Source organism: Coloeus monedula (genome assembly GCF_965178545.1).
Source record: "Coloeus monedula genome assembly, chromosome: 9".
NCBI classification, from domain to species: domain Eukaryota; kingdom Metazoa; phylum Chordata; class Aves; order Passeriformes; family Corvidae; genus Coloeus; species Coloeus monedula.
Genome location: NC_138789.1, coordinates 6944310 through 6971654, shown reverse-complemented (window position 1 = coordinate 6971654; position 27345 = coordinate 6944310). Strand labels below are relative to the sequence as shown.

At 48.5% G+C, this 27345-nt stretch overlaps 2 protein-coding genes across 4 annotated transcripts in view; one reads left to right on the top strand and one right to left on the bottom strand.

The window, feature by feature from the left end:
• Positions 1 to 14755, bottom strand: part of SUCO (SUN domain containing ossification factor) — a 40242-nt gene extending 25487 nt beyond the window's left edge. For all 3 annotated transcript variants that reach the window (XM_082287232.1, XM_082287233.1, XM_082287234.1), the window contains exons 1-3: positions 14544 to 14755; positions 2908 to 3016; positions 537 to 638 (exon numbers count right to left, since the gene is read on the bottom strand). In XM_082287232.1, coding sequence (XP_082143358.1) covers positions 537 to 638; positions 2908 to 3016; positions 14544 to 14608 — 276 coding nt within the window. In that variant the 5' untranslated portion in view covers positions 14609 to 14755. The remainder of the gene's footprint in view (positions 1 to 536; positions 639 to 2907; positions 3017 to 14543) is intronic.
• Positions 14756 to 25582: 10827 nt separating this feature from the next.
• PIGC (phosphatidylinositol glycan anchor biosynthesis class C) lies at positions 25583 to 26598 on the top strand. Its single transcript, XM_082286902.1, has one exon. The coding sequence runs from the start codon at positions 25636 to 25638 to the stop codon at positions 26512 to 26514; it is 879 nt and encodes a 292-aa protein (XP_082143028.1). The 5' UTR covers positions 25583 to 25635; the 3' UTR covers positions 26515 to 26598.
• Positions 26599 to 27345: the final 747 nt, after the last annotated feature.

The following is a 27345-nucleotide window of genomic DNA, read 5'->3' as shown; positions in this document are numbered from 1 at the left end:
TGTAATATACAAAATAAAAATATGTAATCAAATAAATCATCTTTAACAGTGGGTTTTGTAATATTTAACACCAAGCACTGACTTAACAGTATCAATGGCACAGAGCTGAAATTCAACCCTTTTCCCATTTTAACAAAGGAAATGAAACTGATAGCAGTCATGAAGGATCAAAGCTAAAATGGACTGCTATAATCACCAAGTCTGATCTATAAAAAAAGACCTCAGAAAAAAGACTTTTTATGTTTCATTTATAAATAGACATCCATACCTACAACATCCAATTTTAATTTACCTTGGAAAGTTTTTAGTCAGTACCTACAGATACTAAATTACTCATTATTTATGCACATAGGAAACGCAGGGTCTGTTAGCTCACACATGCTCTCTTTTACTGGAAACAAGTCTGACAGCAACCCTGTGTACAGGTGAAATGTGATAGATGGTTACTATGAACTTTAGATAACCAAAATGAAAGACTGAAATCCAAGAAGCATTTGAAGACTATATGAAGACAGTGAACGAAATAAAAGCCTTGCCTGGTCAGATTTTGTCAAGTCATTGAGTAGCTCTTCCATAGAGTAACTCTGCGTACTTGAGTCTGCATGCTCAGGCTCCAGTCTGGGATCAGCCTCTTCCCCCTAGGATATTAAAGGTAAAACAACAGTAAGTTTGCAGTCACACAGGCCTTCTATGCTCAGCCAGAGGAGCTGCCTCTGGGACACAATGAATAACAGCACTTCTTCCACCATCAAAACATCAAGAAACTAAGCTACATTAATCTTCAGAACCATTACCCACCTGTGTTAAAAATCTTATCTGCACAAAGACTACAGCAAGTTAAAACAATTCAGTTAAATCTTTCCTGAAAAGATCATTTTAGCATTGTCTTCAATAATTCTGTTTGTTTGCTAAGGAAAGTTCATCATTCTGCTATGACTTCCCATGTTGACAAATCCTACCCCAATCTTCTTGCGGACCAAAAGAGGAGAGGAAAAAAAAAAAAAAAAGAATCTAAGATGACTTGCATCAGACAACCATTAGAAAATAACACGTGGCATATTTCAGTTGTAGCAGTCTTATCAGGAGAACTACAGTAATTACACAAATCTGCCAGAACCTTTTAAAGCAACCTGCTCTTCTACAACTAAAACTTCACCAACAAGTGCAGTGAATTCACAAAATAAAAAATATCAACACTTGAGGGGAAAAGTTTTAAACCCATCAGACTAAAACTAGCAAGCATTTACACTTGCCCTTCAAGCTTTTTAAAGTTGTGACTACAAAATACGCAACTACAAAAGTTGCTTTTGAGCAATACTTTAAAACACAGCAAGAAATGCAGTAAAAATTTACACCCACCTTGTTTTATAAGGGCTATCTAAATCCCCGTGGCCAAATACTGCCAGTGTACAGATCCAAAGTGGGCTGCTGTGCTATACAACACTACATGATATTAACTTGATAGCATTAAGGCATGCACTGAAGATCAGGAGCTACAAATCTGAGCTGACAAACCTTAGAGACAACTAAGCAACATTTTACCCCAAATATTAGCTCACATCCAAGTCCCTAAGATGAAATAGCATCAATGGCTGGGAGAGACAACTGATCTAAGGCAAACTGATCAAGGGCTGCAGAACTGCTCTTTTTGAGCAGGACAGCTCCAGCAGCCTAATTACAAGTAATAGACACTTGCTTAAGATTTCTCATATGCCCAAGAGGTGTTCTTTAATGGGTAAAAACAACAGTCTAACATATTAGTTTTCACATCTTTGGCTTTAAGTTCAGAAATCTGCTTAACAATGCAGCCACATTAATAGAATGCAAAGAAGAATGTTGCAGAGTATGAAATCACACACTAGTGGCTTCCCAGTCTCAAAGCTTACTTAATCTTTCCAGTATTATTGCATCAGACATTAAATTCAAGCACAACTTTTTTGCAGGCAGCCAGAAGAATAGGACTGAGTGCTATTTGGCTGTACAAGCTGGCAAAAAATACAGCTACCCTAGTTGTTAAAATGCTTAAGTAACCTACAATACTTAAAAGTGATTTTTTATGGCCAGGAAGCTCTCCACTTGAGTCAGCTAGAATGCTCAACACAAAATTTCCAAGTTTGGTGTGGCATATAAAAGCTTTTTTGGAATGAGGACCGTGATTAACACTACTACAGACTTCTGGAGGAAATAGGAACACCAACATATCAATACTACCCACATTTAGAATAGGACTGATTCTGTACCTGGGTAAATAAATAAATGAAATTACCATGACTTTCTGACTCAACAGCTTGGGAACTCACTACGCAATGCAATATGCGGAAACCTGTAATGAGTTAATCAGGGTGGGACAATTACACTCAACCTAAAGTGCTGAGTAAAGTAAAAATGAAAGGGACCACATTTATTACACCTTTCATAAACATATTTTAGCCTTATTTTTATTGAACAGAAGGAATACAAAGCAATAAATACTGACTTGAACCAATTAATCTTAAATCTTCTATTTAGGATAGCAATCATCTGTACGCTGTTTTTAATACAACATAGATGGAACTGGCATAATGGGGCCTAGACTTACCCAGCCCATCACCTCCTATTTTGAGCTCTACAGAGCCACCCACTTTTCCTGATGCCCACTTCTAACATCTGGCCCCTAAACAAAAAAAGAAAAACCAAGCCACTAGTAACTTTACTATTTATTCCTTCTCTTGCCCCAAACTATCCACCTGAATTGTTGCATAACTGCAACAAATGAAGCAAAGGAAAACAAAAACTTGGGAAGATATCACAACTCACAGAACAACTGACTACATTAAACATTCTGGCCAAGAAGACCCTATGAAGAATCTTATTTTAAAATTTAATATCAAGTCAGAGTGAGTAATTAACATGATGTATGCAGCATACCTTTTCCTGGACATTTTCATCCTCACTGGGCAGGGCACAAGCATCACCTGAAGCATACTGCACTGCTGATGAAAGACTGTCTTTACAAAAGACATTCCAAACAGGAAGCCTACAAAAAAAAACCAAACAAACAAACAACAAAAAAAACCCCTCTTTATTTAAAATGAAATTTTAGAATTCCCTTAGCATTGTCTCCCTCAATCTTCTTCAGCTGTTCCCATGAGGCATCTAAAAAATACACATGTACAGTTCATGGATATTCATTCATATAATCCATGTGAGGATTCACTTCAAGAAGTTAGCAACAGAAACACTACAAATTTACTACTTACAAAAGAAAAAAGTATCACCAAACCAGGTGCCAGTGTCACCACATCAATAAGTGAAAGATGATACAAATTAGTTTAGTTACTGCAAGTAAGGAACAATTTGAATCAACTACATCCTTTGTCACATAGCAATGAGACATTTTTACCAATAATTATTACTAAGCAAAAACTTAAGCCACAGACTAACAAGCTAAATCTCCTTATTCCCCTGTACAAAGCCTACCCGAGAAGATTTTGTATAGTCAACATCATCAAGCACATTTAAGAAAATTAAGAGAAAATAAGTACATTAAAAAATGTACATTGTTACACTAATAAGTACCATGCAAAGCCTCTGAAAATTGTTTGTAATTTTTTTTCAACAGCTTTGGTTGTCAGTAGAAATGGATTTATTTCTGCAAAAAAGCAGCCACTGCCTATACAAACACTTGTACCAGAACAGCATCTTTTCTTTCTTATCATACAGGGTGTCTTCACATCCTAGGGAGCATCTGCACAGTGAACCATTAGGCTTGGAGGCCCAAACGTTTTCACACTGATTTCAACTAAGTCCAGCAGAACATTAAACTAACGAGCTTTTACGGAGTCTTCAACAATTCTGGAACACCAGTTATCCACCACTTTAAACACAAACATTTTCCATTAATGAAATACCGTTTACATAACAATCAGGTGATCAGAATGACCTCCTGTGAGCCCACACAAACATCACCCTGTACCCTGAAAAAAAGAGCCACATTCTCCTCAGAGGGGAGAGAGGTCTATAGCATGGAAAAATCTGGATCCAGCAACCTTCTGAAAACAGTTTTGAGAAATAAAACAGCCTTAACATTAATCACAACAGTAAGATTATTATACATCATGATTCACTTACACAACTGGGATCACTATTGCTTGGAATCTGAATTACCAGCTTTCTTAAAAACTTGAATATCAACTTTATTGGGAAGTCCATGCAGTGTAAACTCCTCCACTAAGAAGGAACCCATGCAACAACAGACCACAGACAAGTACTAAAAATTTTTTTGTAAGTTTCATGCATATATATATATATATATTTCTATATCTGCAGGGACTGTCAGCAGGCATCAGCCACTCTAGGACTCTCACCATAGAAGAGACAGTGGACAAGGAAGTTGTGGGATCTGACATACTATTACGGAGATGAGGAAATAAGGTGCTCCACCTGTGTGTCTCAGCCCCAAAGCACCACAGTAATTTCTCTTATCTTTGAGGTAGCACTTTTCTTCTATACTAAATGAAAGCCTTCAACTCAGGCAGAAGCAGCTGCAGTTACTGGAAAATAAAGAACTGAATATAAGGTATGAAAAGAGTAATAACACATATTGTAGCAGGTACAAAGTCTCATATCTCAGTTGAGAATAAGGCATACGCTTCTCACACATCTTAAATTCCCATCCCATCATGTAATTACTTGCTCGTATTGAGTTTTCCATCAAACCTCTGTCACCCTATGCACAAGATGCTCATTTCAGAGCATGAATGAAATGTTACCAGACTTCTATGGCCTTACTACCTAGCTCTCACTTGGAAAAATTAGTTACACAAATACTTCAAGTGATTTATACTTCTGAAAAGGAGTTTCAATCATTTAATGATGAAATTCTCATGCTCTTAATTCCACGGTCTCTCCTTACAGATGTAAGGACTCCCTGATTCTTCACAAAAACACACCAGAAACATCAAAAATTATCGAGCATACTGTAGCTCATCCCTCCCCTTCATGCCACAGGCACACACATTTGTTTCCTATTTTGCTTCCACTCTGGGGGGCATCTTGGGCAAGCTGTACAGAACAAGAGTAACTCCTTCAGAGCAGAAGAAAAGATTGCAATGGCTGCGAATCAGCATTTTAAAACACAAAGTCTAGCCTCACAAATGCATTAACAACTGCTTTAGCACAAAAAGCACAGAAGGCATGTATTTCTTGCCTTAACATACTGAGAGATCTCATGCAAGAAATCAGGCTTTACTAGGGCAAAACACAGTTTTTAGAAGAATGCAGTTTGGCAGCTCAGATTTAAGCTACTCTGACATAATCTGTGTCCAATGTCTTATTTGCTTATTTTCTTAAATTCTTCTTGGTCTACTTCCCAACTCCAACATGATGCCTCAAGTCTCCCAAAAGGCCTCCAAGCTAGGGAGGGGACTGAGAACTCATTTTGTGTGTGTGCATGCACCCACAGGAAAACCTGATCCCCACTGCAGCAGAGCATGCAGCTTGCAGGATGTATCACTCAACTACTGCCAGCAAACTCTGACAGAGCACTAAGAACACAAACCCACAGAAAGCCAGGCCATGTGAGACCAGCCAGTCTGGGAGAAATCAAATTAATAACCTTATCAAGACCACCACCAGTATGTTTTTCTTCTGACTTTTAACATTTTGCATATTAATTCAGCAGGCTTCTTTAGCTGGAAGGATAGACCACATAATGAAAATAAATTGCCAAATGGCACAGCACCTCTGTTAACCATTAAAAAAAGAATCAACAAAAATGAGAATCTAAGTGTTAATTTACAGAGAGCAAAATTCCCCTTGTGTTTAATGAATTTGAAGTGTGCATCCAGTGAAAGCACAGCAGCTTCTGCATCTGTTAATCTATCTTTCCCTTTCCTGTGACCCAGGAGTATTATTTTAATGCTGACTCAGAACCAAGCAGACCTAATTCCCAAACAGTGCTGTAGATCAGTCACTAGAGATACTGTCTCAGGTACAAGGTAGATCTTCTAATGAAGAGGTTGTTCCTAACAGGTAACCCACAGTTGCTGACTTACATGGGTACAGAAGTTTTCAATTTTTCCATTTTTGTAAGTATGACTCAAACCACCACCTGCTATTAAATCTCATCAAGAACAAAGGAACTTACGCATGACTCTTTGTCCTACCATTAATGCAGTTTAAAAGCTATTTTCTCTAATACACTACAAACTTTCCAGCTTAATGTGCACAAACCCAAAAGCAAACGCTATAAGCTCAGACAAAGGAGCAGGGGTGGGTGGGGGAATCTTTACTTTTCTCAGGACAGGCTCATGCTGTGGTTGCCCACTGAAGCAGAAATGCTGCTCACCCCTATCTGAATGGTTCACTACACTCATTGCTATATAAATTGGCCATGGTTGGCTGATGGCTGTTCTGCTTTTGGAAAGGAACGCACTGAAATTCAAAAGTGCAGGTGGTTTTGAAATTGCAGGGCAGGTTTCATGTGAAGGACCATCCACTTCTGATTTGGCTGAAACTCTAAGTAACTGTAAAGGAGGCACAGAAAACTATCAGAGATAGTGAAGCTATGGATAACTGTTCTGACAGGCATAAAAATCAAGTAGAAAACAAACAACTGGTAAGAAAAATTAATCATACAACCTACAGCTAAAAAAAAAAAAAATCCAAAAAATGAAGGTAAGAGGAGTTTTTATACCATTTGATCTTCCCAGAGAGAAACGGCTTAGCCTTTCCTTTCCAAAGACGTCATACAACACTGACACACAGCTTCAGTTCAGTCCTCTAAATTATTAATTTCATAAATTTTCCCCAAACAAGACCTATTTCTGGACACTGGAGAGTGAAGCAGTTCAGAACAGTTTACATTTGACACCTGCAAGACAGAGAATTTTAAGCAAAGGGAAAATAAAAGGAATTTATCACCAGTGTACCAATTCCAAGCCCTCCCTGCAGGCAGAGGGAACAGTCTCCCTCCACGGTAACCACTGACATATCTTAGAGGGTTGTATTACCAACAGGTGCAGATGTGCCAGTGTCCAACAGCTAAGAGGGAGAATGAAGATGTCACCGTGCCTGCCACATGACAATTCCCTACTCAAAATATTCACAGATCAGTTCAGATAAGCCTGTGCAAGAGGAAGGGTTTGGGCCAGGGGTAGAGAGCCAGCAGAACAGGCCTGTGAGCATGGAAGAGGCACCTGTTTGTTGAAGATCATCTTCTTCATTACAGAGTAATTGACTTCAGATTAATGAGGTTTAAATAATAAAAGCTGTGAAAGGGCAAGGAAGGTAGCAAAATACCTTTTGCCTTGAACAAGTCCTACAGGTCTGTGACTGCTTTCACCAGCTAAATGTCAAAGAAAAAAGACTCTGCAGGAATGAGGAGCTCAGCAGATCCACAACCAAACTCTCCAGTCAGCAGGAACCTGCCTTGCAGCCACTAGCAACACTGGAAAAACAGCAAAGGCAGGGAATCCTCCCTCTCTCCCCCAGCAACTTAATGGAATCAATCTTTCTCTCCCAACAGTTCAGCCAGGGGGACTTGTATTTAAAAGGGCCTGTGGAATAGAGTAAATGTCATAGAAAATGAAGAGCAGGACATTATTTCAACCAGTCACAGGGGGAAAGCCACTCGCAAGACACTGAACTGCTGCAGCACAACCTCCCCAGACACAACACTCATTTCTGCATATGAAGTGCAAATACATCTTGATAAATGCAAAGAAGAACCATTCCTCTTTTTCAATACAAGTTAGAAAAAGACCAAAAAAACCCAAAGCAAAAAACACCATTCATTTAAGGAGCCATTTATTACCACAGAAGAGCAGCATGTGTTAACTAAGATAATTTCGAAAGTTATGGTGGACTTTTAAGGGAGAAAAAAGCTGAAAACTAAAACTACAGATCAAGACTAAGCAAGGATGTTGCCAGCCAGGCACTGGTATCACCTCATTTCCTACCACTAGCTTGATTCACATGCTTAAAAAACCAAATGCAAAACATCTGAAATTTGAGCTTTTTTTCTGCATATCCTTTACCACTCCGTGGTATTTTACAATTAAGTTTTTAATAGCTTGCCCACACTTTGCAAAGAATGTACTCTCCAAACAGTTATTTCACTTATTCAGAGGAGCCAAACACAAAGATACTTCTGACAATACTGAATTTCATAGCTTCAGACAATGAGATTCCAACCATTGGTTTAAAATAAGGCTTTCAGAATTTTAAATGCCATTAGCATGCAAAGACTGCAAAAGGAGGTTCCAGGAGCACCAGATACTTCATCAGATTTAACTGATTTACTGCCTGAAGGGGTAGTCCTGCATCCCCCCCCCTTTAGCCTAGGGGAATCTGTACCCTCTGCTCTGATCTGGAGATTGTGGATACACTCCAGTAAGTCCGGGAGGGGCAAGGAAGAAAGTCAGCCTTGAGCCAAGGTATGCTCAGATATCAAATTCAAGAAGACAGAGGGAGAACACACTATTTGTTTATGACTGTCTACTGTTGTCCCAAGTTAGACAACGGAAACCAACTCCATTCCTTGCTTAAAGTGCTCCCAGCATGCCTCCCATTCTCTCCTGGAAAAGTCTGCTGAGGTAAGAGCACCCTCACAGGACTCTGCGACCCTAATAGACACACAACAACCTACATTAAATGCATGTTCCAATGTAGCACTGAAACAAACACAAACCTCTTCTTTCTTGAAAGGAGTATCCAGGTGCCCTATTTCAGGCACTTAAAGCAGGGCAGAAGTCACAACCCCCAAAAGGTGTCCCTCTGGCAGTGCTCAAAGGAACAGGCAGTTCCTAGTGTTTCTTGGAAACAGATTTCTGCAATACTGAGTGAAGACTGCAGCTTATGAGAAGCTCCCTGCATTCTCAAACTCTAGTTATTTTCTCTGATGCAAGAGTTTGGAGAAGAGCACACATTCCAGAAAAAAGCCACCATAAAACCTGCTACCAACCACAAAGACTACAGGAAAACAACAGAACAGCCACACAACTGAGTAAATTTTAAGGCTTTTAGAGCGTGTAGTTACACACCTTTCAATACTTCCTTCATTGCTTAAATTCATACGCTTGTCTACACAGGCATAGCAACAGCAGTCTCAGAACCAGCAGCTGCTCTGCACCAACTCCGCATGCTAAAAACCCACCCTAAGTGCAACACAGCTTAACAGTGCCAAGGAGGGGAATGTTATTGTAAGTTTAGCAACATAAATTTCACCACAGATCGTTGTAAAGCTACTATCAACCGCCTCCCAGATATTGTATAATATCTTTTTAATAAGCTTTTCATCTATGAGAGATTTCAGCAGTATCTTGGTTGCCATTTCAAAACCAAGCCAAGCCATTGCCATTCCTTTGTGCACCTGAGTTAATTTTTGAACTGCTGGAACCTTTTACTAATATTCCAATCCAGTTTGTCATTCACATCAACATTTTCACTCACCCAAGCTTTGGGATGAGTCTGTATGTTTTACCAGTTCTGTATTTCCACCAAGAATTACAAGGGAAGATTTTAGATCTAGCAAGTTCTAGGTTACCCTGTTATTGGTTAAATTTTTTCACGCACAAAAATAACGCCCTCTCCAGGCAGACGGCTGCAGTACCTCCAGAGTTAACTAAAAGACACTCTGCGTCCTCCCCTTGAAAGAGGCACGGAACTTCCCAAAAGCTGGATTAGTAATGAGAACTAAAGACACGAAAATAACTACTCTGTACAAGACTCACAGCAAGAACATCAAAGTTAAAAAGAACTAATAGCAGGTTAGAGAAAGACATTTCAGAAAGAGTTCAAATTAAGTGCTCAAGGGAGGCACATTTCAGGCAACAGGCAGGGTCTTCTACACCAACACAGCAACCTCTGGCAACCTCGTGATGGGGTAGAGGCCACTTTAGTACACCATTTGCATAACAAACAAACAAACTTGAAGTTTCTAGGACAAATCTTTTAGAAGATACTGCATGAAAGCAGTTCACTGATTTTCAAATAATTTTAGAAGGTAAATATTCAATAATTGATTGAGCCAAGCAGTTGTTTTGCATAAGACACCAGAGCCCCTGCTTGCATACACCACCTTCAACTTGAGCAAGCTGTAAGCTGGGCAGATTCAATTTTCATTTTTAGGAGCCCAAGAGTTCCAGTGCAGCTTTTGTCCCAACCTTAATCACAGAGCAAAGACACTTCCAAACAAGGTACTCCATACCTAGGAACATACTTTCCATTCTGCAGTCAGATGCCTGGAACAACAGTTCTGATTATAACAGTGCCCAAATAATTTCATTTCTTCCTGCTATAAAATGCACACACACAGTGTTTATTTTAGTATCAATCTCTGAAGGGATTTACGTACACATGAGGAGAATCACCAGATAAAATTGTGAGCCCCACTACAAGCAAGTTACACTTGCAGTCCCATCAGATCATTAGGGCACTGTGCTGAAAAGAAGACTTCAATGGTAAGAGGCACATTACACTGGAACACAAACTTCTCACTCCCCAGCTCGACCCCTCACACCTTTCTGCTATTAACAGATGAGAGCTCTAGGTTTAAGCAAAAGTCAATAATGAGGCAAGTAAACGCTCCATTAGTAAAGTGTGATTTGCACAGCTGTCACCTGTGCAGCAGGAGCACACAATAAACCCCGGTGATGTTATCACAGTGCCAGTCCAGCACTGTTTTTCAGAGCTCCTCTTGCATTACAGCTTTCAACAAGCACACCTTCAAAACTGGACAAGACTGAAAATGGAAACCCAAACTAGAAATACTTTCTCTCGTTAAAATTCACATGAATCTACACATTAATAGGTGGGAATAAAAACCAGTGTCCCTTTCCACTGTACTTGTGCCTTGTACAGGCTTCATTCCTGGCTGTGCCACTGACCCAATCTGACCTTTACGATTTTCAGGGTACATTCTCATGGCGGATTTCAGAGTCAGAGTTCCTAGGCCAGAGGTTTGCTATCAAAACCAGCACATCTTGCTACTAATCACTTTGACACAAAGCATTTCCTGATGCAGGATACTCACAGACTAACAACTAAAGGATCCTGAAGTGCACATGCACTTATCCCCATCTTCCTTTTACTCACAGCTGTAAACCCAAGTATCAGAGTTAATAGAACCTAAGTAGGTCGGGATATGGCAATGAACTTTCTGGGATATAAAGACAAATTACTGTATGCACGATTTCCTTATTAAACTCACAACTAACACTTTGGAAGTGCAGCTTATGGCAGGCAAAAGCTGATGTCAGAATAATTAATACAGGTAACTCTTCAAACAGCTGTAACAGCTGGTTTCGCTTCAGATAGTACCGGTATCCTACAAGCATCTAAATCTACTCCACTTACTCAGCTCTGGATATTGTCAAACTACAAAGCACTCCAAGTTTTAAATGTATTTTTTATATTATGATCATCCACACAAAGGGATTAACTGAAGCATTAGGAAGAACTCTGTGAATTCAGGACAACAGGAGTCATTTGTCACACACAGTTGAAGCTCCAAACTGCACAGATGCCTATTATTTTTAGAGCACTACATTCCTAAGCCATACCTCCATCAAAAGCATTTCCCTAAAGCCATGCAGCCATCCTGCTCTTCTGAAACTTGGAACAATCTTGTTGGCTCAGGTCTGTCAGAGCTGTGTCTGTTCCAACTTCGGAAAGCCTCAAGTACGGATAACTCTGACCCTGCATTCCCAAAGAGCATCACATTCCCTTTATTGAAAAGGCTAACAAATCCCTACTCAAGCTTCTGCACTTTTCTACATCTCCTAATACACAGGCACATTTTTAATATACAGGGTGACGTCTTCCGGTTAAAGTGTCTAATCAATTATTTCCTCCCACCACTTGACTTTTACCAACCAGTACTTTCCCACTGAACCAACTTCCTTAGGTGAGCTTGAAAAATGCATGATGAGAGATTTTAAAAATTCCTATTTTAAGCTTAGTTTCAAACAAAGAGGCAACATCTATCCAGAAATAAAATAAAGCCCACGCCAAAAAAAAAAAACCCACACCAAAAAATAAGATAAGGGAGTCCAAACATCTTCACGCATTTTGGTTCAACATTCCCTCAGCCATATCTGATTGGCAGAGCTAGAAGTGGCTCCTGGGCTAAGCCAAAATCTTTTTTTTTTAGTGCCTTTTGTCTAACTTCAGCCCAGTCTGTTGTAACTAGCTTTTGACTTTCCCTCAGAGGGTGTCTTGATTGAAGGAGACAGCTTTTCTTCTTCATCAGAAGCAGAACAATCATTGTCCATTATTCTGTCTTCATTATTCCAGCAGTATGTTCTTTCAGCAGCTGTTTTGTCTAGTGGTTTTTTTCCCTGCCTTTTGGGGTTCCATTTGATCATCTGTTGACCACCAGTTTCACCTGTAAAGAGAAATGTCCCTCCTGCTAGAACTAAGTCTTTTGAAAGTTACATTTCAAAACAACTAAATTTAAAAAGCCGACATTTGTAACACAAATCTTTCCATTTGCTATTTTAAGTTTCTTAAATGCTTAAGTGAACAAAAGTGCTGATTTTCTTTACAGTAAAAAGTTAAATGAACTCACAATTTATCAACATATATAGTCCACCAACAATGCAGGAACTGACAGACTTCAAGACTTTCTAATCACAACCCTGACATGACTACTGAAATTAAACAGGTCCCAAAGCCATCCGGAAGACAGAAGTTTTCAAACTCTCTCATGTGAATTCATATGAGCACAGCGGACTAGGAAACTGGAGTTGCATCCCTCAATATTTAAATAATCCACTGGCTCCTAATCAAAACCAGCCAGTGAGCCAGCTGAACACACAATGTGAACCCTTATTTTTTAAGTTGTAAAAGGTTTGAGATACTCCAGTCCAAACTCTGAGATCAGTTAAGACACTGCTTGAAAGAGCAATCCCTTTTGAAGAGTAAGACAAAAAAAAGCTCCATTTTCTCCTAACCACACCAAAGAGGAACAGAGAAGTTGTCAGAGATTTACAAAACAAATATATTATTCCAACAAGATAGTTAAACATGACAGCCCTTCATTAACATGGGCTAGATGCCCGAACTTTTTCACAAAATCAAGTTCTGTTGAAACAGCAGGCGAAGAACACAGCAATGAAAAAAATCAACCTGACCACCTATTGATCATTAAGCTGAGAACCTCTTCCACTAACAAATTACCTGCAGGCAGGAACAGATTATTAGCTCTCACGACACTCCAACCAAGAAACAAAAACTGTTTTCCTAACAGGAATCCTAGCCATACAACTAAAACCTTCTGCCTTTTCAGAAGAAACTTAGCTGTTCAAGGAGCAAAAGCAAAGCTGTCTGGAGACAGTTCATGAGGCTCACAGCTCACCTGATCAAACCCACAAGGCCAGGAGCTTTTTTTGTTTTAAATTTTGCTAAATGTAAACTCAGCAACCGAGTTTCCAAGCACTTTTTAGATTCACTTTTGTCTCCAAAACCCAAAAATGTGATGACACAAAGCAAATCTGCTTCAGGACTGTTCACACACAAGCGTCAGCACCAGATTTGCAACTGATTGTGTAGATACAGATGCCTGGGCTCCCTCACTTCATCAAACTGTGAGACAAGCCAGAACTTCAAGATGATTTCTTTTTTTAAGTAGAACAATCTACAGGAACTGTATTATAGTAATACACCAGACTCTGGCTGTTCCATTTGCAGTATTTGCAGTTTGCTGTTCAAGCTGGCTATCAGTTCTCAAACAGTGAATCACCAAGTTCAAAGAGGGCCAAGGTTTAAGGAGGTTGGAGCTTAACATACAGAAATATATTCTACTAATATTTGTATTCTGGTAAATGTCATCTCTTAAGGAGGTTTGAAAGCAAAGCAAACAGGAGATGCTGGAACAAAGTACGGTTGAGATAATCACTATAAAAAACACTATCAAAGGCATAATAAATGAAAAAGTAAGATTTACTGGGTTTAATATAACGCTACTCCCGACAGACTCAGAAGAAGGGTTTCAAGAATAAGGCACCGCGATCTTCCAGAGAATAATGCAAGAGCTCAGCCTGAAACCGGAAAGGCAAGGATGCCTCCGGTAAAAGCACAGAGAGGCAACAACAACACACACGTAACTTTGAACCCCGGTGTGTGGGTTCAACCCTCACCTGACACCGCCGGGTGACTACTGCCGCTCCCGGCAGCGGGAATCGCCCTCCCGAAAGCTGTCACCTTCCGTACGGGAACACCGCATGCTGGCCAGCACGAGCACACATCCCGGTCCACCCGAAACGAAGCACCGTCCCTTCCTAGGCTTCCCAGGGAGGTCGTGGGGTTTTCTCTCTCTGGAGGCACTCAAAACCCGCCTGGACACGCTCCTGTGTCACCTGCCCCAAGTGACCCTGCCTGGGCTGGAAGGGATCATCTCCAGAACTCCCTTCCAACCCTAAGGATTCTGTGACTCCCCAGGGCCCCATTCCCACCTCCCGACCCCCGGCTCTCCGCATCCCGCCCAGGGAGAGCTCCCCGCCGCGGCAGCGGGCGCGGCCCGGGGTCTCCAGCGGCGCTGGGGCTGAGAGGCCGGCACTCACCAGAGCAGAACGCAGAGCAGGAGGCAGGAGCCCAGCGCCAGGGGCCGGCAGGGCGGCTCCCTCATCGTCTCCCCCGTCTACCTGGCGCGGCCGGGGCGAGGCGGCGCATCCTCCTCCGGGGCAGCGGGAGCGGCGGCGCCGGGACGCGCGGCGGGAAGCGCTGAGGGGGAACAGCCGTTGCTGCGCACAGCCCCTCCCCGCGCGCGCGCGGCCGTTACTACCCGCCGGGCCGGGCCCCCGCCCCGCCCCTTTTACCGTGTCACGCGCTGAGCTGGAAGGATGCGCGTCACACGCTCCGCGCCGCCAGCCAATGGCCTTAGCGCCCCTCGGGTGGCCCCGCCCCCCGGCCCCGCCGACTGGGCAGCGGGCTCGTCTTTCCCCGCCCCTCCAAGGACCCAGCTCTGTGGGGTGTCTCGGGCAAATAAGCCGTTAAAGGGAAATCGCCGTAGTGATAAACGACGGCTGGCGGCCAAACCACCACCGGCGGCGAGGCACCCGAGGAGCGTCGCTGCCTAGGTTTCCAGGGACATTTCAAGCACCGGCACTCCCACATGACAGCTCTTAATTATTTTTTTATTTTAATCAGGCTTCTCTAGAGGCTGCCGAGAGCTGAAGCCCGCAGCGGTAAAGCCGCGCGGGGGAGGCCGGGAGTTGTAGTTCTGGGCCGGACGGGACGCAGCGCCCGTCTCAGGCCGCCATTTTACGGGCGCCTCGAGGGGTCTGTGAGGGGCAGCGGGGCTCGGCTTCACTCCCTGCTCGTGGGCACACCCGAAATGTGTCAGCGCACGTTTATATCCATTGTGGGAGCGGAGGCCGAGCACAGCCAGGCGCTAGCAGGGAGTGCTGCTGGGAGACGCTCAGGGAATACAAGCCAGGTAGCGTCTGTGGGCAGTGTGGGACAGAAGAGGGGAGCCTCCCCTGACACTGGACTGGTAGAAAAGCACCAGCTGTCACCAAAACACGAGGCATTTTGTGGCTAACCAGCCCAAATCTGCCCATCTGCAGCGTTGGTCTTTACACTGAGCCAGGAAAACCTTCGTTGCGTCTCGCTCCTGCCAAAAACATACTCGGGGATCGGGGTTCCCAATGACGGGAAGCGCGAGGGGAGCCAGGGCAGCAAGGCCCGGCACAGGGAGCCCTGGAAGGCGCAGGTGGATGAGTCACGAGGACGCCACGCTGGAAACGTGCACATGTCAGGACTCTGAAGGAGGAAGGACAGCTCATGCTGCAGGGAGGGTGTGAATCACGGCAGTCTCGGCAGCAGCAGGTCACAGCTGCTGTTTTCCCCAGAGCAGCTCCAGCCCCATGACCCGGCCCTTACAGAGCTGCGGGGTGGCATGAGTGGAGTCAGCCCACTGCAGGTGAATGTTCCCAGCCAGCAATGGAAACCTCTGGAAAGTCTTTGTGTCTGTTCTTTTCCTGATTTTTCACCCTGTAACTTTGTGCCTTTGTTAACACCTGGCATCCTCTGCCCTTCTGAGAGCTCCACATGCCACAGACAGCAGCCAATGCATGGAGAAAGGATAAGGGAGACTCTCCAGCTTTGTGCCCCATCTCTGACAGACTGGAGTTTAAAACACCCTCCCAGCAAACCAGGGGTCATCCTGTGGCAGAAACAGCCTGTCCTGTAGTGCCTGAGGAGGGGGCTATTGCAGAAGGATCCCGGGTGGATCCCTGCTGTGTTTGTTTGGAAAATGGAGGAATAACAGCACAGAAGGCAAGCAAGGACCCAGGGTGCAAAGCAACACCTGCTGGCCCACACTTAATCCCAAATTGTTGGGGTTGGAAGGGAGCTCTGGAGATCATCCAGTCCAACCCCCCTGCCCAGGCAGGGTCACCTGGAGCAAGTGACACAGGAACGCATCCAGGTGGGAGAGAGAGAGGGAGAATCCATGACCTCCCTGGCCAGACTGTTCCAGTGCTCTGCCACCCTCAGAGGAAAGAAGTTCTTCCTCTTGTTGAGATGGTCTAGTTTATGGCCTTTGCTCCTCATCCTGTCACTGGGCAGCACGGAAAAAGACCTGGCACCATCCTTTTGACACCCATCTTTGAGATATTTATGCGCATTAATGAGAAGCCTGGCTTGGAGCTGCTGGGAGAGGCCGTGACTCGTTAGGGAATTCCTGTGCGAGTCACCGGTAAGTTTTGGAAGAAACCCGTGGAATTGAACAGGACCCTGTAGCAGAGGAAAACGCGCTACAGGCTGTGCTAGTGTGTGAGTAAACCACAGTACGGATTATGGGGAGATGGAAGTGTCCGGGAGGGCGGCTCTGGCAGCGGCTGTGCCTCGCGTCCCCGGAGCCAGTGCCCGCTGGGGGCTCTCGCAGCGGGTCCGTGTGACCAGGGACACGCCTCTGTGCTGGCCACAGGAGCTGCCCCAGCGCCGGGAGACTCCCTAGGTGTGGGTGCAGTGGCGTTGGTCCCACCCGCTGCTGTTTGAACCAGGTCCGGGAGTGCCTCTTCCCCGCCGGGGCTGGGGGGTGCCTCGGGGCATTTCCCCATCCCAACAACACAGCCTTGGCCACAAAGCACGTGTTGGGGGTGGCCAGGACCAGAGCATCCATCCGTGAAGCACTGGAAATTCAAACAACTGCTTATCTGGCTGCTGGAAGAGCTGGTAAACATTCATTAACCCATTGCTGAGCACTGCCAGCCAGAGCTCTTGGCCTCAGCTCTGCCCCAGGCTGAGCCTGTCTCTGCTGTCAGCCTCTCTTGTGCTCCGGGGACAGGAATTCCTGCAGCATCCTCGAGGACTGGAGAAGGCTGTGAAGTCACACTGGCTCAGCCCATGAGGCTGCTCCCTCCTGGCACAGATCCCACATGCACTGTGATCCCATTAACAACTGGGGAGTAACCACAGCTTAGACCAAACACAGCCAAAGAGCTGCCACGGAGGACACATCATTTCAGGGGAAGCTTCACAGTGCTGGGATCCTGGAGAAAAAGCCCCTTTGAGTCAGTCCCGTCAGGTATGAGCATCCCCCAGAAGAGCCTGGATCAGCCAGGCGGGGTCTAGATGTCCCCACCTTTGCCATACCCACAGACCAGTGCTTGCTAAGCTTGTTTCTCAGCCATTGATAAGATGAGCAATATGAGTAAAAAAATTACAGATTACCCAATCTCCCAAATGGAGCCCCTGACTAACCCAAAACCCAATGGACCGTGGGGTTACCAGGGAGCAGATATTTGCATGGGATTCTCAAAAAGTGCTGCACATCTGTAGCAGGGTTTTTTTTTGCTTGCTCTTGGCCAAATTCCTCATGGAAAACCCCAGGCCGAGGTGATCTGGGGCAGTTTCCATGAAGTTCTGGGGCTGAATTTGAGCCACCACTCACCCTGTGTCCCCAGGGCAGGGAACATCACTCTGCTGGCCAGGAATAAAACCTGGGTTGTGGTGCTTGGCACCCCGGGTAGGGAAAGCTGGAGGTGGCCACCCACAGGACACCTTCTGAGCAGGAGGAAAGAGGAGGTGCTGCTGTTTTACCTGCACAGCAATGGGACTCATCCATTGCACTCTTAACACTCCAACAGGCCTGGCTGTGGAGTTATCTCCCAGAGATTTGGGCATTTTGGGACTGACTGCTGGAGAGACACCTGATGCTGGGGTGCACCCTGGGCCTTTGCCTTTCAGCACTTTCCAGCATTTGTTTGCTGCAGTGGCAAACCCTTCTCTCCCATTCATCCCTATCTGCTCTTTACAAAGGCTTCTTGTTTTCCCAAGTGTTGCCTTTTTTTTTTTTTTTTACGTGTGATTTAATTCACACAAACTCCTTCCTTTTCTGACTATTGATCTTGGCTCCTTACTGGTTAAAATAAAGTAAATCTTTCATAAGCAGATTCTGACAACGCAACTTTTGTTCCTTCCAGACACAATTTCCTGTTTAATTTCCTGCCTGTTTCTTACTTGGTAAAGGAAAAGCTGTAAATTGCAAAATTGGTTCAGAGACCTTCCTCTGACTTCAGATGAACCGTTAACCATTTGCAGGAGAGAATCCAGCAAACCAGCATAAAACTTGTTAAAAAATCCTCAGTTTCTTTTACTTCTTCTGCAATTGACACCAAAAGGAAAGGTGTGCAAAAAATAAAGGTTGGAAAAATTTACCTTGGAAATTCAAACAGGAGCAGCTCTGCCTCCAGCTGAGCTGGTAATTGCTCTTTCATCACTCAGCAAACTGTCTGTGACACATGAGCTGTGCCTCTGCGGTCCCAAATGTGGGCATCCCCCTGCATGGATGCTGATTCCTACTTCCACACTCCTTTAAATCCCGAGAGATGCCGAGATGACCTCGGTCACAGTGACCGGCTGATCCAACGGCAGATTCCTGCAGGCGGGGTCACCGGAGCGCTCTGTGCAGGGAGCCTCGTTAGGGTTAATTAACCTCGTTAGGGTTAATTAACATGGGCTGGCGCCGGGCAGCTCTTGGCAGGCAGGGACACAGTGACACCCGGCTGGGGCTGCGTGGCCTGGTACAGGAGAGCCACTGCTCAGATCTCCAGCCAGCAGCCCTGACCCTGCCTGAAAGAGCCTCTGAAATCTGGCACAGGTGGCACAGTGCCACGGCTCCCAAAAGCTCCAGGACCACCTGTGACAGCCCCTTGGGCAGCTCTTGGGGGGCACAGCTGGGTCCAGGTCTCCTCTACCTGGCTCTGAGCCCCCTCTTCAGTGGCTCAAAACCTGGAAGTCAAAACTTCATGTAAGATGAAGAAAATGAATTGAAGTGGGAATGTCACTTTTTAAAACATTTGTATTTCGATTTCTCATTTCACGTGGCTTCATTTAAATTTTAACTTTGCCTAGAAATAGGAGATAAAATGATTGCTCCAGCGGAGATGCCCAGGCAGGGTACAGCAGGAAGCTGCAGCATCTCCTGGCCCTGTTTCAGAACCACAGAGCCTCTGCATGATGGCAAGCACACTTTCCTACAGCCAGTGATTGGGAATGGATGGAAAATGGCTTCCTGGAGAAGGGACCCACCTTATCCTAGCCTGGCTGGCAGGTGTTCCAGGCACAACCTTCAGCAGCACTTGGCTCAGTGCTGTGACACCAGTGCAGAGCCCACTGTGTGCTGGAGAAGACAAACATGGTCAGCCACTTGAGAGCTTCTCTTGCCATCTGATGGGGCTGATGGAATGGGGAAAGTCCAAAGGCTGCTGACAGCTGAGACACAGAGAATCAAAATTAATCCTTGATCACATGATGGAAATGTGGTGTGTAACCAGGGGCTTGCAGGGGGGTGAACCACGGTGGGTGCTTCCCAACAGCTGCTGTCTGAGCTCCCCTGGGAAAAGAAAAACCAAATTTTACTGCAGAAACCAAGAAACAGCAAAATTCATTATGAAGGTGTAAAGTTTTTTTTAGCCTTTATTTCTAGGAGAACAGTGTGGGTTAAAGCTTCCCCTTTTCACCCTCTCACCCTGGGTTGAGAGGAGGGGCTGGGAAAGCACCTGGTGCAGCCCGGGGCTGGTTTCCTCTAAGGCCATGTGTAAATCAAGGCCACAGTGGGGGATGTCACAGGCGCCTGGTCCAGCAGGTCAGTGCATCCGTGGCTTTCTCAACACAAACCCAAACCTGAGACCCACCCCCACACATCCCTGGGGCTGGAGGGCGGTCAGAGCCCTGGGCAGCAGTGCCAAGAACACGGGAGGCTGGCACAGCCCACACAGGAGCATCAGCACCTCGGCTAGATAAAAGTGGTGGGGATGAGGGACCCAAAGGGCTGACCAGGCACACACAGGGAATGCCACAGGCTCAGCTGCTTCCCTTCCCCTTCCCGTTCTTGCCGACTACTAAAATAAACTAAATTCCCACCTGGCTGCATCCCCTCCTTGCCAGATATTTAAAAATAGGGAGAGGGGTAGGGGGTGGCTGGTAGCAGGAATGTCACTCCTCAGGGACTCACATGCTCACAGGGGAATAGGCACGTCCCGCAGCGCCCAGCCAGGCACCCCCTTCCCTGCGCTTTGGGGCAAGACGAGCTCGTGTTGCAGGGAGCACTGTCACACAAGCACTGCATGTGTAAAACACTCCTCAGCCCCGACATCGCACTGCTCTTACGGAGCATGTGGGCTCCTGCTTGGAGGCTCCAGGTGGATGCTCATGGGAAGAGGGCAGGGAGGGCTCCTGGCGTGGATATCTCCTGGGATATCGCCGTGTTTCCAGGCTGAAGCGATGCTGTATTTGAACAACGGCTTCTTCTTTACTAGGCAAAAAGGAAGGTGAGCACACAGGAGGAGGATCCTCTCGCAGCGTACCAGGGTAAAACACTGAGTGGCAACCTCCAAATTTTTCCCCAACTACATTCTTGTAAAAGCCAACAGTGTTTGCATACGTGGTTTCATCCAGTATTGCCCTCCCCATCTGTAGACCAAAACTATCCCCTGGGCAGACTGTAGAAACCTTTTTAGGAAACTCTGGGTCCCTTCACGCTTCTCACTGTGTCCCAGAGGTGCAAGGGGAGGGAAGTGGCTGCTGTAGGAGGCTCAGGATGGGGGAAGAGCTGGCACTGGGAAGCTGGCGTGTGGGTCCAGCCACCACCACCCTGGGGGGACGTTGCTTTTACCCTCTGGGCAGTTGGGTTTTTCAGTGTTTTGCCACCTGCAGCTCTTGATGCCTTTTCACCAACCGTGGAAGAGTTTGGGTCAGCACTTCACATCCCATTGCTATGCTTCAAATTTAGGGCTAAACAAAGAGGAACAGAGTGAGAAATCACGTGGCAAAGCTTTGTTTTGGAGCCCCAGCCCTGCTCTGCCGGGTCTTGGGAGATACCCATGTGGACTATAAGACCCTCCTTGTTCCCAAATCTCAGTTTTCACCTTCCAGCTTCCATGACAACCCATGCTCAGGTCCCATGGGCAGGTTTTATTATTTTATCCCCAAGGTCTGGTTTCCTCCCTGCATCTCTGTGTCAGGGATGTGCCACATATGGCTGAAGGTTGAGCTGAGCTTACCTGAGCAGCTGAAGTTTGTACTCACCCCATCCTGGAGCACCTTGCAACTGGCAGAGTGCATTGCTGATGTCATTTTTGGCTGTAGTTTCCTAGGGATTTTCTTTTTTTAAAGCAGATTAAAAACCAAAAACATCTTTACTAGGTGACAGCTTGACCCTCATGAAGTTCCCCTAGAAAACAGGTCCTGCTGACCCACTGCCCTGGAGCTGGCCAGGCCCTGGGCTGGGCTGGCTTGACCCTCTTTCCAGAGCCCAGTTGGGTGGTGGGGAGGGTGTTTTGCCAAAGGGCTGCAGCGATCCATGCTGACCATCAGGGAATGCCAGGAGCGAGGGAGCTCAGTTTTACAGCCGCCCATGTGCCGTGTGTTCCAGAGGTCACATCCCTGCAAGCATGTGCCTTTCCACATCACACCTCCCCTGACTGACATCCTCAGCCAGTTCCACAGCAGCCTTCCCATCTTTCTCCCCCTGCAACAGGCTCAGCATATCCCAAACCTCGCCCTGGCAGACGCCAGTCTGGTGTGGGCTTCTCAGACCCAATCCCAATTTCCTGGACTGCTCTGCCCAGCTCTGAGCAGGGTTTCTCCAGCAGCCTTGGTACCTCCTCAGCCCAGCTCAGGAAATCTGACCTGCACACAGGGAAGGGAGATGCCTGGAGAGCTGGAGCAGCACCGGACTCCTCCATGTCCAGGTACTGCAGGGCTCCCAGGGCAACCAGCCCTCTGTCTGCCCCAGGATTCCCCCACAGGGCTCGGCCCAGCTGCAAGGCACAGGGCTGGTGTCATCCCAGTCCATGCTGGGGACTGAATCCAAACAATCCTTAAATAGGTGGTTGCAGGAGAGCAGACACAGCCCGTGTCATGGGGCCTTTTAAGGTAGGAGACGGTCTCTGGACATGGAAAAACACAGCAGCTGGAGTTGCGCCAACCTCCCCCCCCCCAAAAAACATTCCTGCGGAGGGAGAGTTTGGCTCCAGGGTCAAAGGGGAAGGCTGGGGGATGGCTTGGCAGAGAAACGAGGCCCAAGAGTCCATAGCTGTGCTGTGTCATTACTATGGGGTGACACAGAGGGATGCAGGGGAAGAGCCCTGGCTGAGGTGCAGGATCCATCCTTCATCCATGCAGCCTCAGGCCAGCTCAGACCCTTAGCAGAGTGTGCTGTTTAGTTATTTTGAAGCTTATCTCTGGAGCACAAGTGATGGTCCCATCCCGAGGGGAATCACACACCTGGAGGCAGCCCCGAGCCAGTGGCGGGGGTGCAGTGCCTGTGATACTTTGATATTCAAATATCTCCAGTGGAGGTTTAGATCAATCCCAGCTATTCCAGTCCCAGCCTATCACCTTTTCTAGCTTTCCTTCCAAACAAATGTTTGTATTCAAACATTCAGAACTGGAAGGCACTAAACAAATCTGCAGTGGGGTCCCTTTGCAAAGGGCAGGGCAGAGCCAAGCCTCAGCATACCCAGAGTTTGTAGTGCTATGGCATCCAGCTCCTCATTCCTGCATTTCAGCAGAGGGGCTCAAAGCACTCACCATCCTACAGCCTCTCCAGAGGCCAGTGGCACTTGGGGACACCAAATTGTGAGGTGAGGGAGGTCTTGTGGTACAGAACCCAGAGTGGGAATTTAGATGCTCACAAAGTACTTTTGCAATCTTGACCTTAGCTCTTGCTTACCCCTGCCAGGAGCGCTCCCAGGAGGGTGAGGGATGACTCCACAGCACTCCTGTGAGCAGCAGGGCCAGCCGTGACAGTGACGTGGCGGGTCCCGTGGTGGGTCCCACGGGGACAGTTGTGCAAGCAGGAGAGTCACTGCCCGGCGGCAAAGTCTGGGCCACCTGGGCAGGGCTGAGCTGCCCTTTGCACCGTGGGCGGTGCGATCATACGTGGCAGAGCACCTGCTGTCCCCTCCCAGGGACACAGTGCCAGCACAGCAGTGGCAGCTGCTTCTCCCCACACCCTGCTGCGGTCTCCCAAGCACCAGGTGGGTGCCAGGCCCTGTGGGTCTTGGCACTGGGCTGGCACTGCCAAGGGTGCAGAGCTAGTGCCAGAGTGATCCCCTTGTCCAGGTGGGCACCCCGTGGGGGGCTCCAGCTGCTGTGCTGGCATCTCCTAGAGGGGTTTTGCTTTGCTGCCACCACAGCTTGCATCACCCAGCATGGCTCAGGAGTGCTGTGGGTCACTGACCAACCCCAGTCTCCCCCTTCTCCCTGCCTCCAAAGGGCACTTTGCTGGCTCACAGCAGAGGAGATTTCAAGGGGCACAAGAAGTACCCCTCACCTCTATTCTCTCCACTCCACAGGGGTTTCTATGTGGACCTGATCACGTGGAAGCAGCCTCATGCCCCAGCCCAGCCTGCTCTTCTTGGTCCCCAAAGCATTACAGATGTGCACAAGAGCCCAGGGCCAGGTCAAACCAAACCTGCTGTCACCACTCACAGCGAGAGCACAGCACTGCCCTGCCCATGCCCATGGCAGGTGGCAGTCCTCTTCTGTGGTGGTCATGGCACTTCTCAGAGCAGCAGGAGCGGCATACTGCCCTCCCAGCTTTCCTCTTGCATGCCCCAGCTTTACTCCATGACTTTGGGAGAATGACATTTCATTCAAAATCTCAAGTTCCCAGGCCCTGGCCACCAAGGCAATGCCAGCAATCACAGGAGCTGGCAGCACTCCCTGTCCCTGTGGGCACTGGCTTGTGCACATGGAAGCACATGCATGGCTCTGTGCAAAGTATGGGGCTGGGGGCTTTTAGGGAGGGCGGCTAAAACTGAGTCCAGCTCCATCCTGGCTTGGAGCCTGCTGGCATCGCCCCTTGGCATGGGGTACCTGCTCAGGGTGAGCAGCTGCTCCTGCCCTGCTGAGCAAGTGCAGTGATATGGGGCTGGGACGTGGCACTTTTTAGATGTCACTGTGGTGTGGCTCAGCCTGAGGGCCCCCGACAAAGGCACACCAGCAGTGTGGGCGTTACCTGCTGCTCTGCACGTATCTGAATGAGGTGGGATCTGTTCGGAGAGTCTCCAGTGGCAGGCACTGGGGTGAAAACAACCAACAGTTCTTTTGCCTGCTGCCGCTGTGACAGGAGGGCCATGAATGCCCCTTCCCGCAGCACAAACAGGGCACTGTTTGGGGCTGCTTTGCCCTGGGCCAAGGCCTCTCGGGTGAGGCCAAAGTAAGCAGCTCCTCAACAGCAAGCACCTCTCCAGGGCTGGGAAGGCTCTCACCTAAGCACAAGCAGACTTAGGGAAAATAACTCTGGCCTCTGTGAAACCTCATGTCCTTTAATATGCCCCTGTCCCCTTGCTGCACACGCTGAGCCCTTTGCTGTGGAGATGGACACCACAGGAGGTGCATGTCCCTGCAGAGCTGCACCTCTCCAGCCCTGCTTGCCTCCTGCTCCACTCTCGAGCAGGGCAGGACTGAGCTGTGAGCAGGCAGGAGCTGCAGGGGAAGTGCACCCTGTACCCATAGCATCACACCCACATTCCTGGCCTGGTTGCTGGAGCCTGGTTTGGCCAGAAAAGCAAGTGCCTCGCTGGACCGGGACAGGGAGTGGGGGGCTTGCAGCATGGGACGGGGTCATGCTCCCAGCAGCAAGGCTGGGCACGCATCGGGCTATCCAACCAAGCACAAAGAGGACCTGGCTAAATCCCATCGACCGGCCGTGCCCTTCTCGGCGGCTGCGTTTGGGCTGCGGGGGGACAGCCCTTCGCCACGGTGCCGGAACCATGGCAGAAGCATCCCTCCTTCCCGCCGGGCCGGCCGGTTTGTGGGGCCAGGCAGAAGCGAGTCAGCCCCTAGCACGCACTGGCAGCAGCCTGTGTGCAGGTCAAGGACTTGTGGCTCTCGGGATAAGCAGATCCCAGCATGGAGCCGGGGTGTCTCCCGAACCCACCCCCAGAAGCTGCTGAAGCTCACACGGAGCGGGGAGCGCAGCCCGGGGCGGGGGTGTCCCCTCTCAGGCGTGGCGGTGCCCGGCACTGGGACCCGGCCCCAGGACCCGGCCCCCGCCCGGGGCTCCCGGCGCGTGTCCCGCGGCTCCGGCCAGGAGGTGGCGGCCGCGAGCGCCCCGGCGTCCCTTGCGCCACCTCCGGCACCGGCGGAGGTGCGGCCGGGCCGGGGCCGCGGAGCCCCCTCGCCCGCCCCGGGGCGATGGAGCCGGTCCCCGGGCGGCGGTGGCAGAAGGTGCTGTACGAGCGACAGCCTTTCCCCGATAACTACGTGGACCACCGGTTCCTGGAGGAGCTGCGGAAGAACGTGCACGCCCGGCAGTACCGGTACCAGGCCGTCGTCTTCCAGTCGGGAGCGGTGGTGCAGCAGCTGTGCAGCGTCTGCGTCTTCGTGCTCACCTGGTGGTACATGGACGCCGGGATGCTGAGCCCGCAGGGGCTTTTCGGGGCGGCCCTGGTGTCCTCCCTGCTCGGCTACGTCCTGTTTGACGCCGTGGACGGCGGGGCCGGGCGCTGGGCGAGCGGGCGGACGCGCTGGGCTGACCTCAAGAGTACGCTGGTGTTCGCCGCCTTCACCTATGGCTTCTCGCCGGTGCTGAAGACGCTGACCGAGTCCATCAGCACGGACACCATCTATGCCATGTCGGCCCTCATGCTTCTGGGTCACCTCATCTTCTTTGACTACGGCGCCAACGCTGCCATTGTGTCCAGCACACTGTCCCTCAACATGGCCATCTTCGCCTCGGTGTGCCTGGCCTCGCGCCTGCCTCGCTCCCTGCACGCCTTCGTCATGGTCACCTTCGCCATGCAGATCTTCGCCCTGTGGCCCATGCTGCAGAAGAAGCTGAAGGCCCGGACGCCCCGGTGCTACGTGGGGGTGACGGTGCTCTTTGCGCTGGTAGCGCTGGCGGGGCTGGCCACGGTCTCCAGCGTGGGCGCCGTGCTCTTCGCCTCCCTGCTGCTCGCCATCTCCTGCCTCTGCCCCTACTGCCTCATCCGCCTCCAGCTGCTCAAGGACAACATCCACGGGCCGTGGGACGAGGCTGAAATCAAGGAGGATCTCTCAAGGTTCCTCATGTAGGCCTGGGCCAGGGGGACCCTCTGCTGTGAGCAGTGCAAAGGTCCTGGCTGGGGGACAGCCCTGTGAGAGAGGACACCTGACCCAATAAAGTCTCTCACACAGCAACAAGGATCACTTCTGTGTTCCCCTCAGTACCCGTTTCCAGACATGACGTGCGTGGGTTTGGTGAAGGAAGGAGCTGAGTGAGCCCTGCAGTGCAGGAGTGCAGGCAGGCGGGGAGGTGTCTGCTCTGGCCTTGCATTTGCAGCTCAGGGTACAGGTGCTGAGCCACTTGGAAATGCACATCTGGCTCAGCTATGCCCTACGGCAATGCCCACGGAGTCCTCAGCCCCAGGATCCTCAGTGTGTGCTGGGGACTGCGAGCACTTCCCGGGGAGGGGCAGCACGTGGGTACTGATGGACCTGCAGGGCCGAACATGAGGGCACCTGGGCCGGGGGCAGAGACCTGCTCACCTACACCCCTGCAGTTTTTGGTGCCAGAATAGCCTCACACCCCTGCCAGACAACACATTACCTTAAATCCTTTAGGACGTGACATGAGAGGGCATCACGCCTTCCTCTCGTCTCTAACTCCTTTCCAGAGGCAGCTCTGGCCTTGCTGCAGGGCCAGACCCCGAGCCAGAGGTATGGAGTTCAGCACAGTCCCCCATGGGTGCACACCCACCTGCTGGGGAGATGCCAGGCTGCGGGGCCAGCGGCAGGGCCCGTGGAGGTGCCCTCCGACACGATCTGTCCGGTGTCCGTCTGTCCGGCACCGCTCACACCACAACAGAGGGCGCTCCCGGCAAACAAGTCCCGCTGGAGGCCTGGCCAGGACAGCCAGCCCTGGTG

What these genes read in the sequence shown, in the direction of transcription:
- PIGC (XM_082286902.1), top strand. Translation starts at nt 25,636, where the DNA reads ATGGAGCCGGTCCCCGGGCGGCGGTGGCAGAAGGTGCTGTACGAGCGA.